Raw genomic sequence first — 20,204 nt, forward strand, 5'->3', positions numbered from 1 at the left:
TTTTAGCAGAATTTTCTATGTTGGAGCATCTATTTATCTGGACAAAATTATTTTTCAGGCCACCTCCACCATGACATCTGGATATTTTAAGCAGTAAAATAACGTTTCATTAACTGAAAACTTTGCAGATTTTACTTACATCAAGAGAGCCTTCATTTATAACAATTAGTCCCATGTTCTTTCTCAAAAGTTTACAGGAGTGACCTGTTAAAAAAATTTTTCAAATGTTGAAAAACATTTTCAAAAATTTGTTCCACAAAATCCATTATAATATAACAAAGCATTTTTCTCCTGTAAGAGAACTACAGACAGAATTAAAAAGAAGACTCCCCCAGCTGATATAAATGGTAAAAAAATTATACTGCATTCTATAAAAATTAGACATACAATGACTAAGTCAGAACAGTCAGAATTTTCCTTGCTGCAAATTGCAATGTTGTGCCTTATTCACAGAGGTGCTCAGCAGAAGGACAAGAAACATCTTTACAGGGAGTTACAGAAAACAGCAAACAGATCTCCCTTAGCCTTGCAAATGTTTGGAATGCAACTCACATTTCATACAAAATTTGCATGTATACATGTTCCCATTCTTTTCTTTTATTCTTTGATGCTTTAAACAGAATGTATGCTGTGTGCTAATGATGCAGGCTGCCTAGACAAATAAATATCACCATTCTTAAAGTGAAAATACTGGTATTACGTGTATTGCCTCAAACCTGAAGGTACTAATGAAAATAACCTTAGATCAACTGTATCATGTGCATACAAAAAGTTCTTTAAGATTTAAAACAGTAATAGTAATAGAAAGGATCCATATGGATCCATAAGGATCAAAATAATGCTTTATTTTGGGCACATATCTAGGCTACTGCAGAAGTGCTGATATGCTCACATGCAAGGAATATTAAATCTTAAATGCAGCTTTCATGTATTATTATTTAAAAATACAGGCTTATCGCTGTTGAAATTAGTTAATTCATGATTCTTTTTTTTTCCTCCTTTATAATAAAAGGAAAGAAGAAAAGGAAACCTCTGATTGATGGCAAAGTTTATAGTACTTTAATGCACAATCTATATTGTTTTGCTTTATTTAAGATTATGGTCCCTACCAGCTTTCTCGGAAAGGAGGAAAAACACAGAAGGGAAACTAGGAATACTTACATTTGCTTAACATTATTCCCTCTCACTGTCAAAACCCAAACAATGTATTCTTTTTAATTCATTTTAGATGCTACAAAAATGCACAAATGCATATTTTTTTCCTTCTCTCTATGATAACGTGGATTTTTCTTGCTGTTACTGTTTCAACAGAGGAAGAATCCACCCCCTACCAGTGACTGAAAAATAAGTTAACATTTAAATTCTGGGATGCCATATAATATTATTTTTTACAAGATATGATTCCGTTCTGAAAGCAATTTTACTCTAGCAAATTCCATCATTTCTAAATCTGTAACAAAGTCATCAAATAAATGCAAATATAATACCAATGTTAATGGCAGTCTCTTGTTTGTCCCCAGTAAGTATCCAAATTTTTATGTCTGCTTTCATGAGTGTCTCTATCGTTTCAGGCACTTTGTCTTGTAGTTTATCTTCAATTGCTGTTGCTCCAAGCAGCTGAAGATTCTGTGAACATAAAATATTCAGTACATGCAGTTTTTTCGGTTTAAATTAAGTTTTAATCTTTCAATTTCTTTTGTTTAACTTTCCATATTTACGACAAGATTAATTCATTAATCAGATTCGGTATCAACTAATAAAGATCTTCCAGTTTATTCCTATGAGCTTTAAGTTAAATCTCTGTGTGTCTTGACAAACTGCACAGTGTGACCACTAAAACTTCACCCAATTATTTACAAGCTCAGTAGCTTGTTCAGCAACAGCTACCTTTTCCTGAGGGGCACCTCTCTGATTTGAAGACTTAAGGAGTGATATTATTATGTCTTCTCTCACTTGTAATGATTTCTCTTCACCTTGTAAAAAAAAACCCACTGTCAATTCATATTAATCTTAAAACTATAATCTTGATTATGTTTGGTTTTAACTTCCCATGCAGCAAATCTATATGGTTTTTGTGAATACAGCCATTTTAATACTTCATATTTCTCTACCTTTAAAACTAGCGAAAACCCTGTTAATGACACCATTATAAACCCAATAGTGTGCAATCCTGGTTGCAGCATGGCTTGCATACTACATGCTGAGAAAGTACTTGTGCAGCTAATACAAAAATTTGTAATGGTAGCAGGGTTGCCATGGCTTTAACAAAGTTATATAGTTTTAAGACTGTCTTGTGCATGTCTGGATAAACTGCTCATCTATGTAAACTGAAGTCCCACAAGTGACTGAAGCTATATACCCTCAGTCTTCTTTTTCATGAATTAAACACTGCAGGTTTTTGAGGATCTGAATTTTAAGCAGTTTCAATGTAATCTCTCTTATCCTTTCCAAGAAAAAAACAAAACAAAACAAAACCAAAAACCCCAAAAAAGTCAAGTATCAAAACTTCAAGCAATATTGGTCTCATGAACTCCTTTTGCTTATACATTTAAGAGCCACGGGAGCCTTTTTTGTTGAGGCAGTGAAGTCTAACCACATGCTTGGCTACTCCAGCAGCAGCATTGCCAGAAACTCAAGGGAAGTGATTACAGCTCTGCTCTTTGTGAGGCTGCATCTGGGTATTACCTCCCTTTCTGGGCCTTCATTACAAGAGAGGTTGACAAAGTGGAGCACGTCCAGTGGAGGGACACAAAAATAGCTGGGGGCTCAGAGCACACTGTATTAAGAGTAGCTGAGGAAGCAGGACAAGTTTAACATGGGCAAAAATAAGGCTAAGGGAGGGATTCCACGGCTGCCTTCTACTAACTGAAGAGGGCTTGCAGAGAAGCCATCTTCCTCTAAGAGGTGCATGGTGAAAGGGCAAGAGGGAACAGTCACATTCTGCAGCAACAGAAATTTTAATTCAGAAAAAGAGGAAAAAGAATAATTGAGCACTAAAAAAAAAAATTGCCTACTGCAGCTGGGAAAACTCCCTCCTTGCAGATACTCAAAACTTCATCAAAGTGCTGGGCAAGCAAAATTAGCCCTGCTTTGAGCAGGGGTTTGTGTCTAGATGACCTCCAGAAGTCCCTTCCAACCTTAACTGCTCTATGATTCTAAGATCATTATACAATGAAGCAGATGTTGTTTGCCTGTTATTACACTTTTTTTACACAATAGAGCAACCCTGAAAAAAAGCTTTCCAGTAGTTCAACTCAAAATCAATACACTCTGGCAAGGTAGCCACTTGCTGCAAAAACTTTTTCAAATTAATCTTTCCTTCATTTTGATCATCTAAACTGCAAGGACTACATGACACAGCTGTCAGTATATTGCTAGATTTTTTTCTGTCTAAGCGTTATTCCTCAATAATCATTCCGATTTCATGGTATAGAAAGCAAGGACATTAATTAGAAAACCATGCTCCTCACCCCTACCTCCCCCCAAAAAACAACCCAGAAAGCTACACATACTTTTTCAATTAGTTCATAGCTCTCCTCAAGTTTGAGTGCTCTGTTCTGTATAGCTGTAGAAGCACGGTGATAGACATCTAACCACTCTTGATAATCACTTTCTGAAATCTCAGCCACAGCAAAACACAGAGTTCTTAAGCCTAAAGAGAAAGCAGACAGTATGATTCAGTATTTGTCAGTCCCTTCCTTGATATGCCTGCAATAAGTAACTAATAAAAGCTGAATTTATTCTGTATTTTATGTATGCTTATGCTGATTTTCAATTTACTGCCGCTTGCCATGAAGAACTTTTTTTAAAATAAAGTAAAAATGATATAAATAGCAATTTATTCAACAGAGTAACTCTTTCAAGGCAGCTGAATGTAATACAGGTGATGTACTTCAGGGGAAAAAATAACGAAATTTTACAGAGGATTCGACTTACCTTAAACTGTAAACAAAACACCAAGCAATCCCAAATTACAGTTGCTGAACAGGTATATACATTAGATTTTTAGGAACATTAAAAACTATAAGATTGAATTATATTTCTGAACAAGAATTTTATAAACTTAAATGTTGCTATGCTGGAAAGCAATAAAGTTAAAATATATCAGCATAATGTTACAACTACCCTCTTCTTCACTCCTCCTCAATATCCTTATGAAATTCTCAGCTGGAGTTTGAAATTTACCATCTAGAAGCTGACTTTGAATCCACTCAGATTTAATTTTCCCATCTCACAGATTCTTTCAGCTTTCCAAATTCTTAAAATAAAATCTTTGTGTACAGGCAACATTTGGAGATTTTACTTAACAATCTTTGAGCTGGTTATACTTAACAATTTTTTTTCCTTCAGCAAAAACCTGAATTGAGCCCTACAGTGAGAATTTGAGAGACTGCAAGATTACAAGAAACATCTATTTTTTAACAACACACATTTACCTTCAATTTAAGTAGCCAGGTGTGAATGTGCTAACGGTTCATTTTCATATATTATGAGATTCTTAGATTTCTAGAGCATGAAATTGCATAACTCTTTATATACCGAGAAGAGCATTGCTCTAGCCAAATGATGTCTTACGCAGCCACAATTTGCAGGCAGGTCGATTTAAGAGGGGGATTGGCAGAACCAATGTAGCTAGTACCTTTGGCCTCTCCTCTAGGAGCACCATAATCAGGGATAGCTAAATGCAATCTTTATTTATTCACAGGTTTCTGTTGCCTACAGCTCAGCACCAGCAGCAATTCTGAAATGATCAAGAGGCTGGGCATGAAATGACACATATGTGTCTTAGATGTAAGATAGTAATTTAATACCTTCAGGATGAAAACCATGTGCAATCCTAATATCTTGACAAGTGAACAGCATTAGGAACACAGCTTCTCACCATCTAGACCTAAAGAATTAACTTAAGGCTAACAAATCAACTGGGTTTTTTTTTTTTCCTCTGTGTAGTAAGGATATGCTAGCAAGGTAGAAAGAAACAAATATGAGGTGAGGGGGAAGAAAGGAATTTATGATTGACTAATAGTAATACTATTTCCACAATTCTTTCCAAGTATTTTATGCAGATGATAGAATGAAGAAAAGAAATTGGGAATATCAGCAAACAAGTTTTTCAAGGAATTTGCTTTTTCTTTTTAAATCAGAGCCCAATTATTTCTTCTATTTTTAATTAAAAAAAGATTTGTGGAAAACAAAATATCATTAAGTTTGCTTCTTAACAGACTGGAAAAACAACTCAGGAAAATTATACACTTTCTCTATTTATCCAAGCAGGCATTAACACTCAAGCTTAATAAATGCTTAAATATAAATGCCAGCCATGCTAACCACTTCATTTTTGAACAACACACCAAGAGCATGCAGCAAATGCCAAGGACATACTGTACTGCCACATGAAAGGATACACATGAGAAACTTTGCAACGTCATCGGCTGCAATTTAAATCTCATGCAAAAATAAATACAAATTTATTTAATTGATTCCAGAGAAGGACATACTTAATTTTTTTCCCCCAAGATTGAATTTTATGCTTTTGAAAGGTTAGCAATTCACTTTTCTGAACAGTAAATCTTTTCATCTGTTGAAAAGAAGGGTACAAAAAGTACTTGAACAAACTTCTTAACACTAATACGTATGTACAGTGGTTTTAAAGCTGGGTGGAATTTTTCACTTTTTATGTTGATTCATTCGGTCCAACCTGACTGCTAAGGAAAAAATCGTATCAGTTGTACCACTGATTTAATGAGGACAGTAATTAATAACTGGATTGAAATTTTCATATCAGTTCACACAGGATAGCAGATATTGATCTATTTTTACCTTTTCTGTAACCAAATATATAGCCTTATGACCCAAACTAAGTTCACATCTAAGTAACTTTTCCTTGACTGATCCTGGTTAGGCCTTTATAAAACCCCAAACTGGCCAATCAGCTAATACGACTAGATTCATGAGCTCAAAGGGTGTATCTGAGGCTTCATGTTGTACTATCAGTCGAAATTGTTTGGTTTTAGTTCTGCTTCCACCTTTATTGTATAATTTATTATAACTTTGATACTCTAAGATTATTTAAGGCTAACCAAATGTTTCCTGCAGAGATCTTGATATGGAAAACTAACAAAAGAAACAGATCTGTGGCTTGCTTCTGCTGTCACTGACAGAATCAAGAGACTGAAGGTGCTGACTACGACACTAACCAAAACGCTAAGTTCCATTATAAACCAAAAGAGAAAAATTAGAGAAGTCATATGTATAACGGACAGAAAAAGGATCTTTCCTGATTTGGACAAGAAGATTGCACAAGAAGATTTGGCCAGACATCCGTTATCAAAAGGTAAGGATTGTATTTTAGAAGGAAAATATTTTAATAAAGTTTGCTTTCCAGTGTAAGCTTATTTCTTAAGACACTTTAAAGATAACTTTAATGTTCTAGTAACAGTGTATTAAAAAAATGAAGAGGTAAAAAAATTGCAGTTCAGATTCCCATAACTATTATAATTCTGCTTCCAACTACTCTCTCCCAACTCATCGATAAATTAAAACTCTATGATACTCCACAGTACAACTCTATAATCCTTTACTAAGATATGAGAAAGAGGACATGGCATCGAAGATCTAGGAACTGTGCTAGAAGAACTTACATGAAAGCAGAAACCTTTCTACAGTCTGCTTTCCTGCTCATGTCTATACTGTGAAATCCACTATTATTAAATAACTAACTGGCTGTTTGTATGAATCAGCTTAATTTCACAGTCTTTTAAATTTTACTTACTATTCCTACTTCATGAACCCTCATTGAGGGGTTCCCCAACTTCAGCAACTGCTTTGTAAGAGTGACTGTTAAAACAGCAGAGATACCAAACCACACCATATGGAAAACTAGTGCTGACAATTCCCCTTATTGTGACTGGTGACAGAAATAGTATAGCATAAAGCTACCTTAAAAGCATTATGCTAGTCATTTCCAAGCATCTTCACTTTGGCTACTTCCTCCTGTGTGCCATCCCTTCAGCATTCATCGTGTGCGGGACATGAAAGTGATCACGGGAAATGAGATCTTCACAGAAACAAACAATGTGCAATGTGTTTGCTCCCTGGAAAAATTTATTTTGTTTAAAAGACTTCACTGTGTACTGTGTGGGTGTCAGATTTTTTTGTTTGTTTGCCTTTTTTTTAACGCATGAACTTATTACTGAAACTTCTCAGGAAGAGGAAGATCTTTTTTAGGAGGCATTACTAAAACATAATTTTAAAACTTAATGTGAATAAAACATTAGAGCAACATAAAATTGCAAAACTGAAAAGTTGAGCAGTAACTGAATTTCATATTTATTTTTATATTGAATAATATCACTCACCTTCTGTGGCAAACTGCTCTAGATGTTTTAAGGTGATTTCTTTGTATTTTGAAGTTTCAGCAAGACGGTCATAAATTACAGTATCCTACAAAACAAATAAAATGAACTCAGAACAATTTAACAGAAAAATGAGGTTTTTTGTGTAGACAATAAAAATCATGTAGGAAAATAACAGAAAAAAATGCAGCACTGTATTAATTCATTTCAGCATCAAAAATGAACAGAAGTAATTTTATTTCAGAGGAAGGACAAAAGGACATTCCAAATCCTCAGATTCTCTAAATTTAAAAATTCTGCTATGATGCAGTTTTTCTCTCCTACATTTTTGCTGTTATTTCCCTTCGTTTTGAAAAGTGCTGCATCTTCCTTTGGCTTGCCACCTGAATTCTTTTGATCTCCTATAATGCTGTCTTCCCCTTTAATATTAAGCCACAAGGTAAAAATAGTGTTTCATAACTGCCATTCTCAGTTTTTTGTAGCCAGCTTGATATACAGAATATTAACAACAGGTTCTTCTCTCCACTTGAGAAGATATAGAATGGACATTTATATTCAATCAACTTCATTTTTTTTAAACCATTCAGGAACTGGATTTGCATCCCCCTCCCCCTCAAACTTGACTTAAGATGCAGAACAAGAACTAGTGAGAAACTTTGCCATTCCCAGATACATTATGATTAACATATCTTCCCATAGATCCTGTCTTCAGGAAAATTCACTTCTGGCATAACATCAATGGTAGGTTAAAATTCCCATCTAGTAACTTATGCTAGATTACTATTTCTACCTAATGATTCATGCTCAGCTACTCCAGCAAGTAACTAATAGATTAAACCATATGTTCATCCATTTTCTTGGAGTACAGAAGGAAGCAATTAATAGGAAGCATAAATGTATTAGTCCAGTACAAAGAATAGGATGAACAGGTCTGTCATACCTCCGTAGGCAGTTAGTAAAAAAAGACCTTAACTTGTTCATCACATTAAACAGCTACATAGTAAAATGATGTAAATTGAAAAAGGCATCAACGTTCCTTCCCCCCATTTTCAATGTTTTGACTGCAGTTATAACAACCTTTTGCTTTCATATTTGCACACATTCTTTGATACAGTGAAAACAGAATAAAACTCACAGCTCCTTTGCAGTAGAGTCTTAACTTTCCCGATGGTGTGCGAACTATCACTGACATTCTCTTCCTAGCGCTGAAAGAGAAATAAATGCCCTATATAAGGTGGTTCGTAAATATAAATATTTACCAACATTTAACCTAAGAATATCAATATATATATCTTGTATAAGACAAAGGAAAAGAAGTAAGGGCTATCTATTCGGAATTATGTTCTCAGGTGACTGGGATGGAAAAACAGTTTTACTGTCTAATAATTACAGTGAATGCTGGTTTTCTGTGCATACTTCTGTAGGCCTTTTTCCTGTAAAAACAAATTTGAGAATCTTCACCTTCAGCTGAATACTGTCTACTGATCACAAAAAAGCATCTTAAAAGCACAAAGCACTCGTGACCAATATCGTAAAGAGGTACTGCATCACAGACCACTTCAGCTTTTTCTTCCTTCCCAGCCAGAGTCTCTCGTACACTGTACTGTGCTGCAATCCTATTACTGTCATGCCAGAGTATCATTCATCACGCAAAGTTTTAAGTATGTGAAGAATTGGAAAGGGGCTTGCCTCATTTTAACTACTCTCTGACTCTCAGACTTTAAGGAGATCTAAGTATTTTTTTCTTTTTGTCCTCATGACTGTGGTAGGAATTGGAGGAAAGCATGGAGAAGACTGTCACGGTCTGCTTTCTGCCTTCCCTTTGAGGTCCTCCAACAAGCACACTTTAGATTCAAGATCATGTCCAGTCAAAATGTGTATTTATAAGATAATTCTTTCAAACTTCAACTTTTTAAATAAATCTACAGACACTATTTAGGGAACAAAACATGTTTCTCATACAACAGTTCACAGTAAATTACACAAAAGAGATGAAAGTAAATGGTCCTTTTACAATTTCGGTTCCTGTTGGAACTGCATCCCATTTATAGATCAGCAAATAGCATTATTGTATGAATGGTTCCTGAAGTTCAGACTGCCATGGAAAACATCCTGTAAGTGGAATGTATGGAGATAGGTGGAGGAAAGACTTTTATAATTACTGATGAAGTAACTGACTGAATAGTATCTTCAAGAAAATATTTTTCTATTCCATCTGTGTGTGCACTTTGCTCCAAGTACCAACAATCTGAACAGCAATATTAAATTACATTTCTACTGTGAATATTGCACAAGAAAGCATAAAAAGGCATAAACTACTGCAACTCTTTCTCCATTTCATCTCTAATCCAAAAAACCTCAGATAAGCAGAACTCCAAAACCCTTAGACAGTGTCCAGTTGGGGATCTACTTAGACAACAGTGGAGGAATTCAGATCACCCAAAATGCACTTAAGTTGCCTAAAATAAAAGCAAGTCTCAGATCCACTTTGATTCCTGGAAAGATTATCTAGCCTACTGCTACTTAAATTCATTACACTTGCCTAATGTTCAGTTAAGGAACTGTGGAGGAATTACAGTAATTTAGGGTTTGTATAAACAATAATTTGATACATATGCCCTTGACAGGTAAAAACTCAGCAGTTTTGTACTTGTCCTGCAATACCAGAAGATTGCAATCCTGAAGTTCTGCATACAGCTTCCTATCAATCTACTGAAGATGTATCAGAGAATAACCAAGGTTTTCCTGTAGCATTCTGGAACTTTAGCTATGAAGACAGATATTGAATATTGACTAACATACATTTTCTTAGTAAAACTGCAATAAAGCTAATAAGCAGGACTTAACTGTCAAGGACTGCTAACTTTTTATGAGCCTTTTCATTGCAGTGACAGTTTTATTTCCTTTTCTTGCTGAAACACAGAAAACCACAAAACTGCACTACTACAAATAACTGTCAGTGTGAGACCATTTTTCTGTTTTGTTTTCTTCACCCTAGGAGTCATGTGAGCAGCCATAAAGGCAATGTGGTTATTAGGGGAAAAATACTGAACAGAAGATGTCTGCTGAAATACTGACAGAGAAAATGCCTGCCAGCCTGGGAATTGCTAGCCTGGGAACTAGGCCTGGGAACCAGAAACATCCTTGAGAAGCACAGCTGGCATCTCTGAAGTACAGCTGGGTACCTAGAAACCACTAATAAGCACAAAACAAGGAACTTTAACGGCAACGTTATTGTCTGGAAAGGTGAAGAAGTCTGGAAAAGGGAGAAAACATCCTGAGAAAGTAGGAATTGGCAACTGCTATTGGTTGTTCTAGTTGAAAAAACAGGAAAACAGTCTGGAAAAATAAAAACTGGTCTGAGAGAAAAGAACACACCATCATCTATTGGCTGTCCCAGGTGAAAAACAGAAATCAGCAGCACCTATTGACTGCTCCAGATGGTGGTGTCCTATGCCCCCTTATGTCTCTGCCATATAAAAGTGACTTGCTTTTACCCAAAATGGAGCGCCTCTCTCCGAGAACTCCCCCTGCATGAATTTTCCTCTGAGATCTCCTAGACAAGTTATTGGATCATCACCAGGAACACCTGGCTGACTCCAGACTCTCACCCTTCAAAGTGAGATTTTGTTGGTCATCCACTTTGAGGCCCCACTCCTGGGAGCAGTTTGGTGAGCACTGTACCCATATTATTTTGAATAACATATATATGTGCGTGTGTGTGTGTGTGTACACACACACACACACGCACATATAGGTAAATGATTTTAAGTGTATTTCTTCACTAGTGATAATTTAGTAGCAACTTGTAATATATGAAAATATATACTTGCTGCTACTATTAAAATATAAGTGTACTTTCTTTATTACTCATGAATATACTTGCTTTACTAATAGTAATTTGTAGTAATCTGTAATAAAGAAATTTAGAAAATAAAGCCTTCCTGTCCTTGTGTGTTATGGAATCTTGCAAACCCACTGTCATGATCTCTGTACACCCACAGGCTGGGTAACCCTTTGGGTCATGACAAGGAGGCAGAATAGCTAGTAATTCCTATGGAGTTGCCATGGGATTACAGATGGACAGAAGTGGGGACAGAAATACCTCCCTCAGTCACAAGATTTGTCACTTCCAGAATCTGGAAATGCAGAAGTAGCTCTTGATAGGCTCCCTGTTACTTTAAAATCTGTCTCAGGTTTAAGATGAGAATTTCTTCAGAGTGTAAGCACACAACCACAGAAAAACACTGCTACAGAGGTTTTGGTACCTCCTCTGTCAGCCACTCATTCTTTTTCTACATTTAGAAGTATCAGTCTTCAGTCACAAAACACGATCAGTATATTCCGGACCTCTCTGAATGATGGAGAGGAGATAAGGTCTCAAATACTCTAGAAGGAGGCCTTCTGTCTGTTCAGTACAACAGTCAAGGCAACGTGGATTATTCATAAAACTGACCAGACAAGGGACTAGTCAAGCTATTGCTATATTTCAGGTAAATATATCAGCAATCTAAATCAAAAAGATTTAGTTTTTAGACAAGAAGCTTTACTCTGTAACTATCACAGACTGTTTCTGCTAGACTGTGGAGATATGCCCCAGGGATGCAGATGAAAATAAGTCATTAAATCAATAGATGGTATTGAGATATCATTACTACATCTATACTCAATACTTGCCAGTGAAATTAATTTTGGTGCTAAAAATTCAATTCATGCCTCTAACAAAACAAGCAGATACAAGTCAAAACCTGTCCTGGTTTCAGCTGAGGTAGAGTTAATTTTCTTTATAGTGGCTGGTATGGGGCTATGTTTTGGATTTGTGCTGAAAACAGTGTCGATAATACAGAGATGTTTTAGTTGTTGCTGCACTGGTCAAGGACTTTCCAGCTTCCCATGCTCTGTCAGGTGCCCAAGAAGCTGGGAGGGGACACAGCCAGGACAGCTGATCCAAACTGACCAAAGGGCCATTCCATACCACATGACGTCACGCTCAGTATATAAAGCTGGGGAAGAAGAAGGAAGGGGGGGACATTTGGAGTGATGGCGTTTGTCTTCCCAAGTAACCATTACGTGTGATGGAGCCCTGCTTTCCTGGAGATGGCTGAACACCTGCCTGCCCATGGGAAGGAGTGAAGGAATTCCTTGCTTTGCTTTGCTTGCGTGCGCGGCTTTTGCTTTACCTATTAAACCGTTTTTATCTCACCCCTCGAGTTTTCTTACTTTTGCTCTTCCGATTCTCTCCCCCATCCCACCAGGGGGGAGTAAGTGAGCGGCTGCGTGGTGCTTAGTTCCCGGCTGGGGCTAAACCACGACAGTCCTTTTTGGCGCCCAACGTGGGGCTCGAAGGGTTTGATATAATGACAGATTTGATTGGAATGTGCCAGATAGAATTTATAGCTGTTATTGCTGTTTAGCTATTAATCAGCAGGCTTCTGTGCTTGCCCTAGGCTTGCTTGCCTTACTGTATGTTAGAGTCTAGGGCTCATTAGTGGCTGCTTTTTGCTTTCACTGCTTGCCGTGCTGCTGTCCTGCTGATCATCTTACTCTGCTGTGCCTGGGAACATTTTGATAACAGCAATGGCCTTGCGCCTGGTCTGGCAGATGGCCAGGACATCTCTGCTGTTTCTGTGCTGCTGTACTGGACAGGCTGGAACTCCGGTGTGAACTCGAGTCGAAGGGACTGTGACCTGTGGATGAATCCACGTGGGAGCAGGACACCCCGAAGCGTCTGTGCCCATGGATAAGCCCATGCCAGAGCAGGTATATCTTGAAACGTCTGTGGCCATGGTTATGTCTGTGCCACAGCAGGTATACCTCTCCTCTGAAGGGATTGTGGCCCAAGGATAAGTCCACGCTGGATAAGGTGCACCTCGAAGCATCTGTGGCTGTGGATGAAGTCCATGCTGCAGCAGGTACACCTCGAAGCATCTGTGGCTGTGCATGAGGCCATGTTGGAGCAAGTTTACTTCTGAAGGTACTATATTCTGTGGATAAGTCCAAGCTGGAGCAGGGGCAAGGGGAGGACTTCATTGCAATGTTAAACCTGATGGTCTGGTCCAAAGGGACCAGGAGTGGAGATTGTAATGGAAATACCTTTAAATTGTTGTATCCTGTGATTTGAGTTGCATGTTGTGGGAATTACTACAGCCGGAACCACCTGAACAAATGGAGGAGAAGCCTTACAAGAAGCAGTGCAAGTGCAGCAGTGACCTGACCCGAGCTGGCTTTGGTGCCCAATAACTCCAAGCAACACACCACCTCTCCTGTCCTGAGTAACAACCATAAGAGATGAAGCCCAAAGTCATGGACTAAATGAACTCAGTGGACATTTTGTGGACATTGATGGACATTTTACAAATATTTTGTAGGGGTGGTCCATAGACTAAGGGAATTATATGTGTGTATTATATCAAAGGATGGGAAGGGTGAGGGTGGGTAATGAGAATGTATTGGATACATTGGATACATCAGTGTGAGACCTGAGCATGACATAAATGGTATGGAATAAGGGGTGGATACTGTCCTGGTTTCAGCTGAGGTAGAGTTAATTTTCTTTATAGTGGCTGGTATGGGGCTATGTTTTGGATTTGTGCTGAAAACAGTGTTGATAATACAGAGATGTTTTAGTTGTTGCTGCACTGGTCAAGGACTTTCCAGCTTCCCATGCTCTGTCAGGTGCCCAAGAAGCTGGGAGGGGACACAGCCAGGACAGCTGATCCAAACTGACCAAAGGGCCATTCCATACCACATGACGTCACGCTCAGTATATAAAGCTGGGGAAGAAGAAGGAAGGGGGGGACATTTGGAGTGATGGCGTTTGTCTTCCCAAGTAACCATTACGTGTGATGGAGCCCTGCTTTCCTGGAGATGGCTGAACACCTGCCTGCCCATGGGAAGGAGTGAAGGAATTCCTTGCTTTGCTTTGCTTGCGTGCGCGGCTTTTGCTTTACCTATTAAACCGTTTTTATCTCACCCCTCGAGTTTTCTTACTTTTGCTCTTCCGATTCTCTCCCCCATCCCACCAGGGGGGAGTAAGCGAGCGGCTGCGTGGTGCTTAGTTCCCGGCTGGGGCTAAACCACGACAAAACCTCATTCAGTAGCACTGCTAGTAATGACACGTTGATGCAAGGACTGATGTGCAATTTGTGCACTGATAGGGGACATCGCTTATGTTTACTGAAACAAGGAATCACATGCTCAAGATCATGCTCATCTTTGCAACTGGCCCAGGTGAAAAGACAGTGCACGTACGCAGCACAGGGATGACAGTAAGCATAAGACATTCTTTGCTTCTGGATCCTCAACTGACATAGTGCCTTGCTTCTCCCTGCCCCATAGATACATACTCTTGGGAGTTGGCTTTGGCTCCCAAGAGACAGCTGTGGTTTTTCTATTTGTTACAGTTCCAGGTGACAGAATACAAGAACAGGCATAACACTGCACAATTCCTTCCCTGACAGTATGGGGAGCCCTGAACAGCAGAGGGTCTGAACAACTCTTCACTTCCTTGACCTTAAGGTACCACAGCAGTTGTGGTATCTGAGCAGAGTACCTACCGGACACAACCTAAACTCAGCACAAGTTATCATGCACTATTTGCTCCACAAAGATTGCTACTACATTTTAGGAATAATTGTCAGCTGGTTAAGGATTATCAGGTGCTTTCAGTATACTCACCTGCCAGTTAAACTGAGAGCTACTTTCTTGCTATGAACAAAGTATACTTAGCATATTGTATAAGTCTACTACTTCTCTTTTCACAGGCACAGCTATGATCACTGTAAAAAGAGAATATCATAAAAGACAACCCCACCAAGCATTCCTACAAGTTTTACTTCTGTAACATACTTCTCTGAAAGACTATCCTGTCAAATGTTGACACTGTTGCACTCTACTTGCAGAACTACTCTGGCTTGTACTAGAAGGTGGCAAGGAATGAATTTGCGTTTTTTTCTGGGAAAAACTTAGAACACCTGGAAACTCTTAACTCAATAGTTTAATCGCTACAGATTACTTCTCTGAAGGTACATGCTCCTACCCATACAGATGGTGTTATGTTTGGAGCCAAAATTTCTCTTGCTGTGGAACAAGGGTGACCTCTAGTGCTTCCAACAAGTCAGTTCCAAGCAAAGCTAAATATTACAGAGTAAGAACAAAAACAGCTATAAAAACTGAATGCTTAATAAAGTTGGGTGATTGGTATTCACCAAAAATCTTAACCCTGCAAAGGTTAAGATTTAAAAGCAATTCTCCTTTCTCCATAAAGTATCCCTGTTTAAATTACAACTTTAGACTGACATAGAAGTTTAAAAAGATCTATGAAATCAAGACAAAGATCAAAACCAGAAACAAGGTAGGAATCCTTCACTGCTACTCCATGAATGCAGTATAAACTTTCACAGATGTCAAACTAACAATGCACTTTGTGCTACATACTTCCTAACTTTCCAGAACCGAAGATGAAAGAAGTGACTACAGAAAAATGAAACCATGGCATAAATCTGAAAAATTTCAAGTATGTCCTCTACAATATATAAAAACAACATTAATTGCAAGCAGTCATTAAAAGACATTCAAAACTATAAAAATTACTTCCTGTTGCATTATTTTTTTTCACTGTGGTGATCTTCATGTTTCACATTATTATTGCTACTATTATAACTATAGGCAACTACTACTCTCATTTCACCCAACCTACACATCTTCAGCCCAACTCTCCAGTATTGCATTGGATTTTTGTTTTTTGACCTTTGTGGTTCTTTAGCTAAGCTCAAGGGAAACATAATAGGACAGGAAGGAAAACAATGATCACTTTCTGCAGGCACAATTACAAGTAATCATTCTAAGGAGAAAAGAGCTTCCTCTACATACAATTCTCTTCCCCATCCTGTGCCAAAGTAAGCAATGGGCCTACACAAATACTTAGAACACAGACTGCATACATGGATACAATTTAAACAGATTTACATAACAAGTGAAACTGCATCCAGATTCTTAGGGGTACCGTTATAATTCCAACAGCTTTGACAGAAAATTTTTACTGAAAGCAAAGTATGTGATAAACTCAGTTTCCAAGAAAAATAATTGGCCAGTGCTCTAGTGATGCTGCTCAGAATGGAACGGGTTTCAGTCTAAAGTATTTAAACAAGTCATAAGCAAGTATATTTAAAGTCAAATGCAAAATTTTATTCTATCAGTCAAGGCAAATACAAGTTATGTGTAACACTTTTTGAAACTCCCCTCCCCGCCCGCAAATATAATTAATAGAGCACATGGTGCTAGGGCTTTCAAAATACACTTAGAAGTTCAAATACTTTCCTATGCTGTCTTTTCACATAATTTTTTAAAATTCTGAGGTGAAGTTTTTTTTAATCTTTGTGCAAAAGCAAAAGTGAAAAATATTAGTCAAAAAGGAGACAATGGAAAAAATATATGCCTCTGAAAAAGTTTTACGATAAAACCAGGAGCGTGATCTTCATCATGTGCGCTGCTTTGCCTATAGTATGACGACGTATTGTAGATAAAAGCCACACAACCTGCACACTTTGCCTGTACAAACATTAAAAATGCAAACATTTTTATCTGTAAGAGAAATTAAGAAAAGTATTTTCACAAAAAGATGCCAAGAGGACAATATGCTGTTTACCTTGTAAATTCCAGGACGTTTAGCAGTTCATATCTCTCTTCCTGTCCCAGCTGAAGAACAATAGTAATTAAAAAAAAGCTGAGAATTAATGCAAAAAACCTCAAGGAAAAGAGCCAAAAAGAAACAAACAACTTCTCAATAGATATGTACCATGATGCAGTCACTCCGAAATGATTTACTATAGCAATAGTAAACACAGCAAGTTATAATCTTACGCCAATGTACTTACAGACTCTATGATTACTGAGTCAGGTGTCCTTCCAGTGAACACAAAACGAAGATGCCTGGCTGCTCTGACCAACGCTCCTTCATCTGCAACAAGTCAATCAGTTATTTTACAGATGTACCAGAAAACTGTTAGTATACCCCATGATTTACTGGACACAGTCCAAGCTTTTCTACTTTGGACTTCCTTTTTCATTTATAGATTTTTAAGATTTGATGTGGTGCTGGAAAGAACTCTTTGTTTCTCCTGTTAAAACTGTGATGAAATGAGTTTACAATTCAGAGAAAATAAACTCACAAAGAAACATGCCTCTCAGCTCAGTAGCAAGAACATCCTCTTCAAAGTTTTAAACTAATGAATTATATGTTCCAGCAGACACAATGACATCGCTTCATCAAGAGACAAGACTTCTTGACTTCCTTCTCCCCATAAGCCTACTTTCAGGCGGTTAGAAGTTTGGATGTTAACTAAATGTTGCTTAGAGAACAAACCTCCTAATTGCTAGGCAAGTGCCTTACTCAGTAGGGCACTGGACAAGGTACTTTCCTTTTTGTGTGAGTTCTGTTTTAGAAGAAAAGACTGATAAGTCATTCCTGTAAATAATAGATAACTTCAATGCCTACATTCAGGACACATTTCAAGCAGCAACCCAGACTCCCATAGGCATCAGTTCTCTCCAAATGGCTCAATATGTCAGAACTGAATTTGCTCGCCATGCCCAAAAAAACAGTGCCATGGCCCAGTTAGCTTTATTTATGGCCCCACCTCTGCCCTTGTTTTCCAGTTGTTGAAGGACAGTATTTCCAGAGAGATGGCCACCTAGGAGCTGGGGCAGACAGGGAAGAGGAAGGCTGGAGACTCTCTGCGCTTCATGTTATTTCTCCTGTCATAGCTTGTCGTAATACATTAGCTCAGCAGAGCCAAGTGTATTTTAATCATTTTGCCTTGCTTCATCATTTTGCACTACAATCTCTTCTCACTCTATAGTAGAACTTACCACAACGTTTATCCTGGTAAAACCATTTCTTGTTCATTTTTGATTACAAACACAGCCTTTGTTCTAAATAAATACCATGGTTACCAAGTACAGAATAGGTTCACAAACAAGGACATCAATTTGCCTCCTGGTTTGATTTCTATTTGCATTTGAGCAGTTCCTTCAGACTTCCACAGCAATCTCACAACACCTTAGGAATGCTGTATGGTTAATCACCCTTTGCCCTTACATAATCCACGGGACATCCATATGTATTTTCTAAAGTAAATTAGAGAAGTCTAAATTCTTTTTTGACAAGCCTGATTTCAGCTGACACCAATTCTTTTTTTGAGGGATAAGTTTTCTTTTTTAATTTCAGAAGATATCTCAAAAAACCAATAAACTTTGAATAAAATTTGCTTGCTGAGTTGGTAGAATACTTTACCATATGTTCACTTAATTATCTGATTCTCACCTGGAGATGCTGCTTGATATATAATTTTATCACCTTCTCTCTCTGGAACTGCTGTATGACACACTGCCATCATTGTCAAAAACTCACATATTATAGGTGCAGTTGGCTAAAAAGAAACGATGTCAGAAAGTGATTAATCATTTAAGCAATAACTAACTGAAATGTAGTAATAGATATGGACAAATAATAGTCAAGAAGAAGTTAATGAAAGATTCTTCTTCTCTTCTTTAAACTATCAACAACTAAACAAAACAGACGTTATCTGTACACTAATTTCAGCATGCAGAATAAATTCTTGCTGCTGTACTTCAATACAGGCTATATAGACAGAATTTAGTGGCATTTGCTTTCATAACAATCAAAAGTAGATAACCAGAAACACAGAATAATTCAAATTAGCATTTTATAGGGAAGGTAAGGCTGCACAGGATGAGAGGAAATGGCCTCAAGTTGCACCAGGGGAGGTTTAGATTGGATATTACGAAAAATTTCTTCACTAAAAGGGTTGTCAAGCATTGGAACAGGCTGTCCAGGGAAGTGGTTGAGTCACCATCGCTGGAGGTATTTAAAAGATGTGTAGATGTGGCACTTAGGGACATGGTTTAGTGGGACTTGGCAGTGTTAGGTTTATGGTTGGACTCGATGATCTTAAAGGTCTTTTGAACCTAAATGATTTTATGATTCTATGAATGCTGTATTGAAAGAATTTTACTTTAAAATGATTTTATTTTTATTATTCACTAAAGTCTCTTTGGATGTTGTCTTTTTTACTAAAAATATTCCTTTTTACGTAACTTCTGTCTAATACTATATTTGACAACACTTTTTAAGAACCTTTAGAAAGATGAATCAACCAAACCCAAAAATCATGTGGAAAATGCTGCAAGGTCAGGCAGACAGCTTTTAAAGGAAGACATTTAGATGAATGTCTTGGGCACTTCAGAGTCTACAAAGCTGGAAGAATTTAAAATTATTTAGCCAAGAGAGGGGAAAAGAGTGTATATAAGCAAAATAGTTGATTGTTTTTGAGTAATAGAGCTAAAATTTGCAAAATGAATGAACTGACTCCAGAATGGTTGGTCAAAAGAAACCCCAGCATTCCCTCTAAATAAGCTCAAAGCAGCAGCCACCTCAACTGAGTTTTTTCGTAGCATATTTGTAGTATTTCAGACTAAGAATGTCATCAATCAAGATAACATTATAATTATTCTATAAAATACAATAATCTCTGAAAACCTAACTTAATTCCACAGTGCAGAAACACTAATGGGAGCAGGTTCCTGTCCTCTTCCACTGAGGGCCCCCAGGTCCTCTCAGATGTATTCAAAAGGCTGAATTACAGATTCTTTTCCAAAGCACTTCAGAACACATTTAACATACAGTGGTGAAACCTCTCTTTGAATTTGTGTGTGAATTCTTACTTTAAGATGTATACAAGTGCATTTTTATAGCTTTTATATATATACACACACATATATATACAGATGCACACACACAGACAAACACTTAATACTATAGCTCTACCA

The 20,204-nt window shown here is 37.5% G+C and overlaps 1 protein-coding gene across 5 annotated transcripts in view; it reads right to left on the reverse strand.

The window, feature by feature from the left end:
- Positions 1-20,204, reverse strand: part of ATP8A1 (ATPase phospholipid transporting 8A1) — a 126,569-nt gene that overhangs the window by 57,083 nt on the left and 49,282 nt on the right. For all 5 annotated transcript variants that reach the window (XM_072862458.1, XM_072862459.1, XM_072862457.1 and 2 more), the window contains 8 exons: positions 18,679-18,784; positions 17,231-17,313; positions 17,002-17,051; positions 8,491-8,560; positions 7,359-7,443; positions 3,513-3,652; positions 1,488-1,626; positions 140-204 (listed from right to left, as the gene is read on the reverse strand). In XM_072862458.1, coding sequence (XP_072718559.1) covers positions 140-204; positions 1,488-1,626; positions 3,513-3,652; positions 7,359-7,443; positions 8,491-8,560; positions 17,002-17,051; positions 17,231-17,313; positions 18,679-18,784 — 738 coding nt within the window. The remainder of the gene's footprint in view (positions 1-139; positions 205-1,487; positions 1,627-3,512; positions 3,653-7,358; positions 7,444-8,490; positions 8,561-17,001; positions 17,052-17,230; positions 17,314-18,678; positions 18,785-20,204) is intronic.

This window comes from Ciconia boyciana, chromosome 5 (assembly GCF_034638445.1).
Source record: "Ciconia boyciana chromosome 5, ASM3463844v1, whole genome shotgun sequence".
Lineage (NCBI taxonomy): Eukaryota > Metazoa > Chordata > Aves > Ciconiiformes > Ciconiidae > Ciconia > Ciconia boyciana.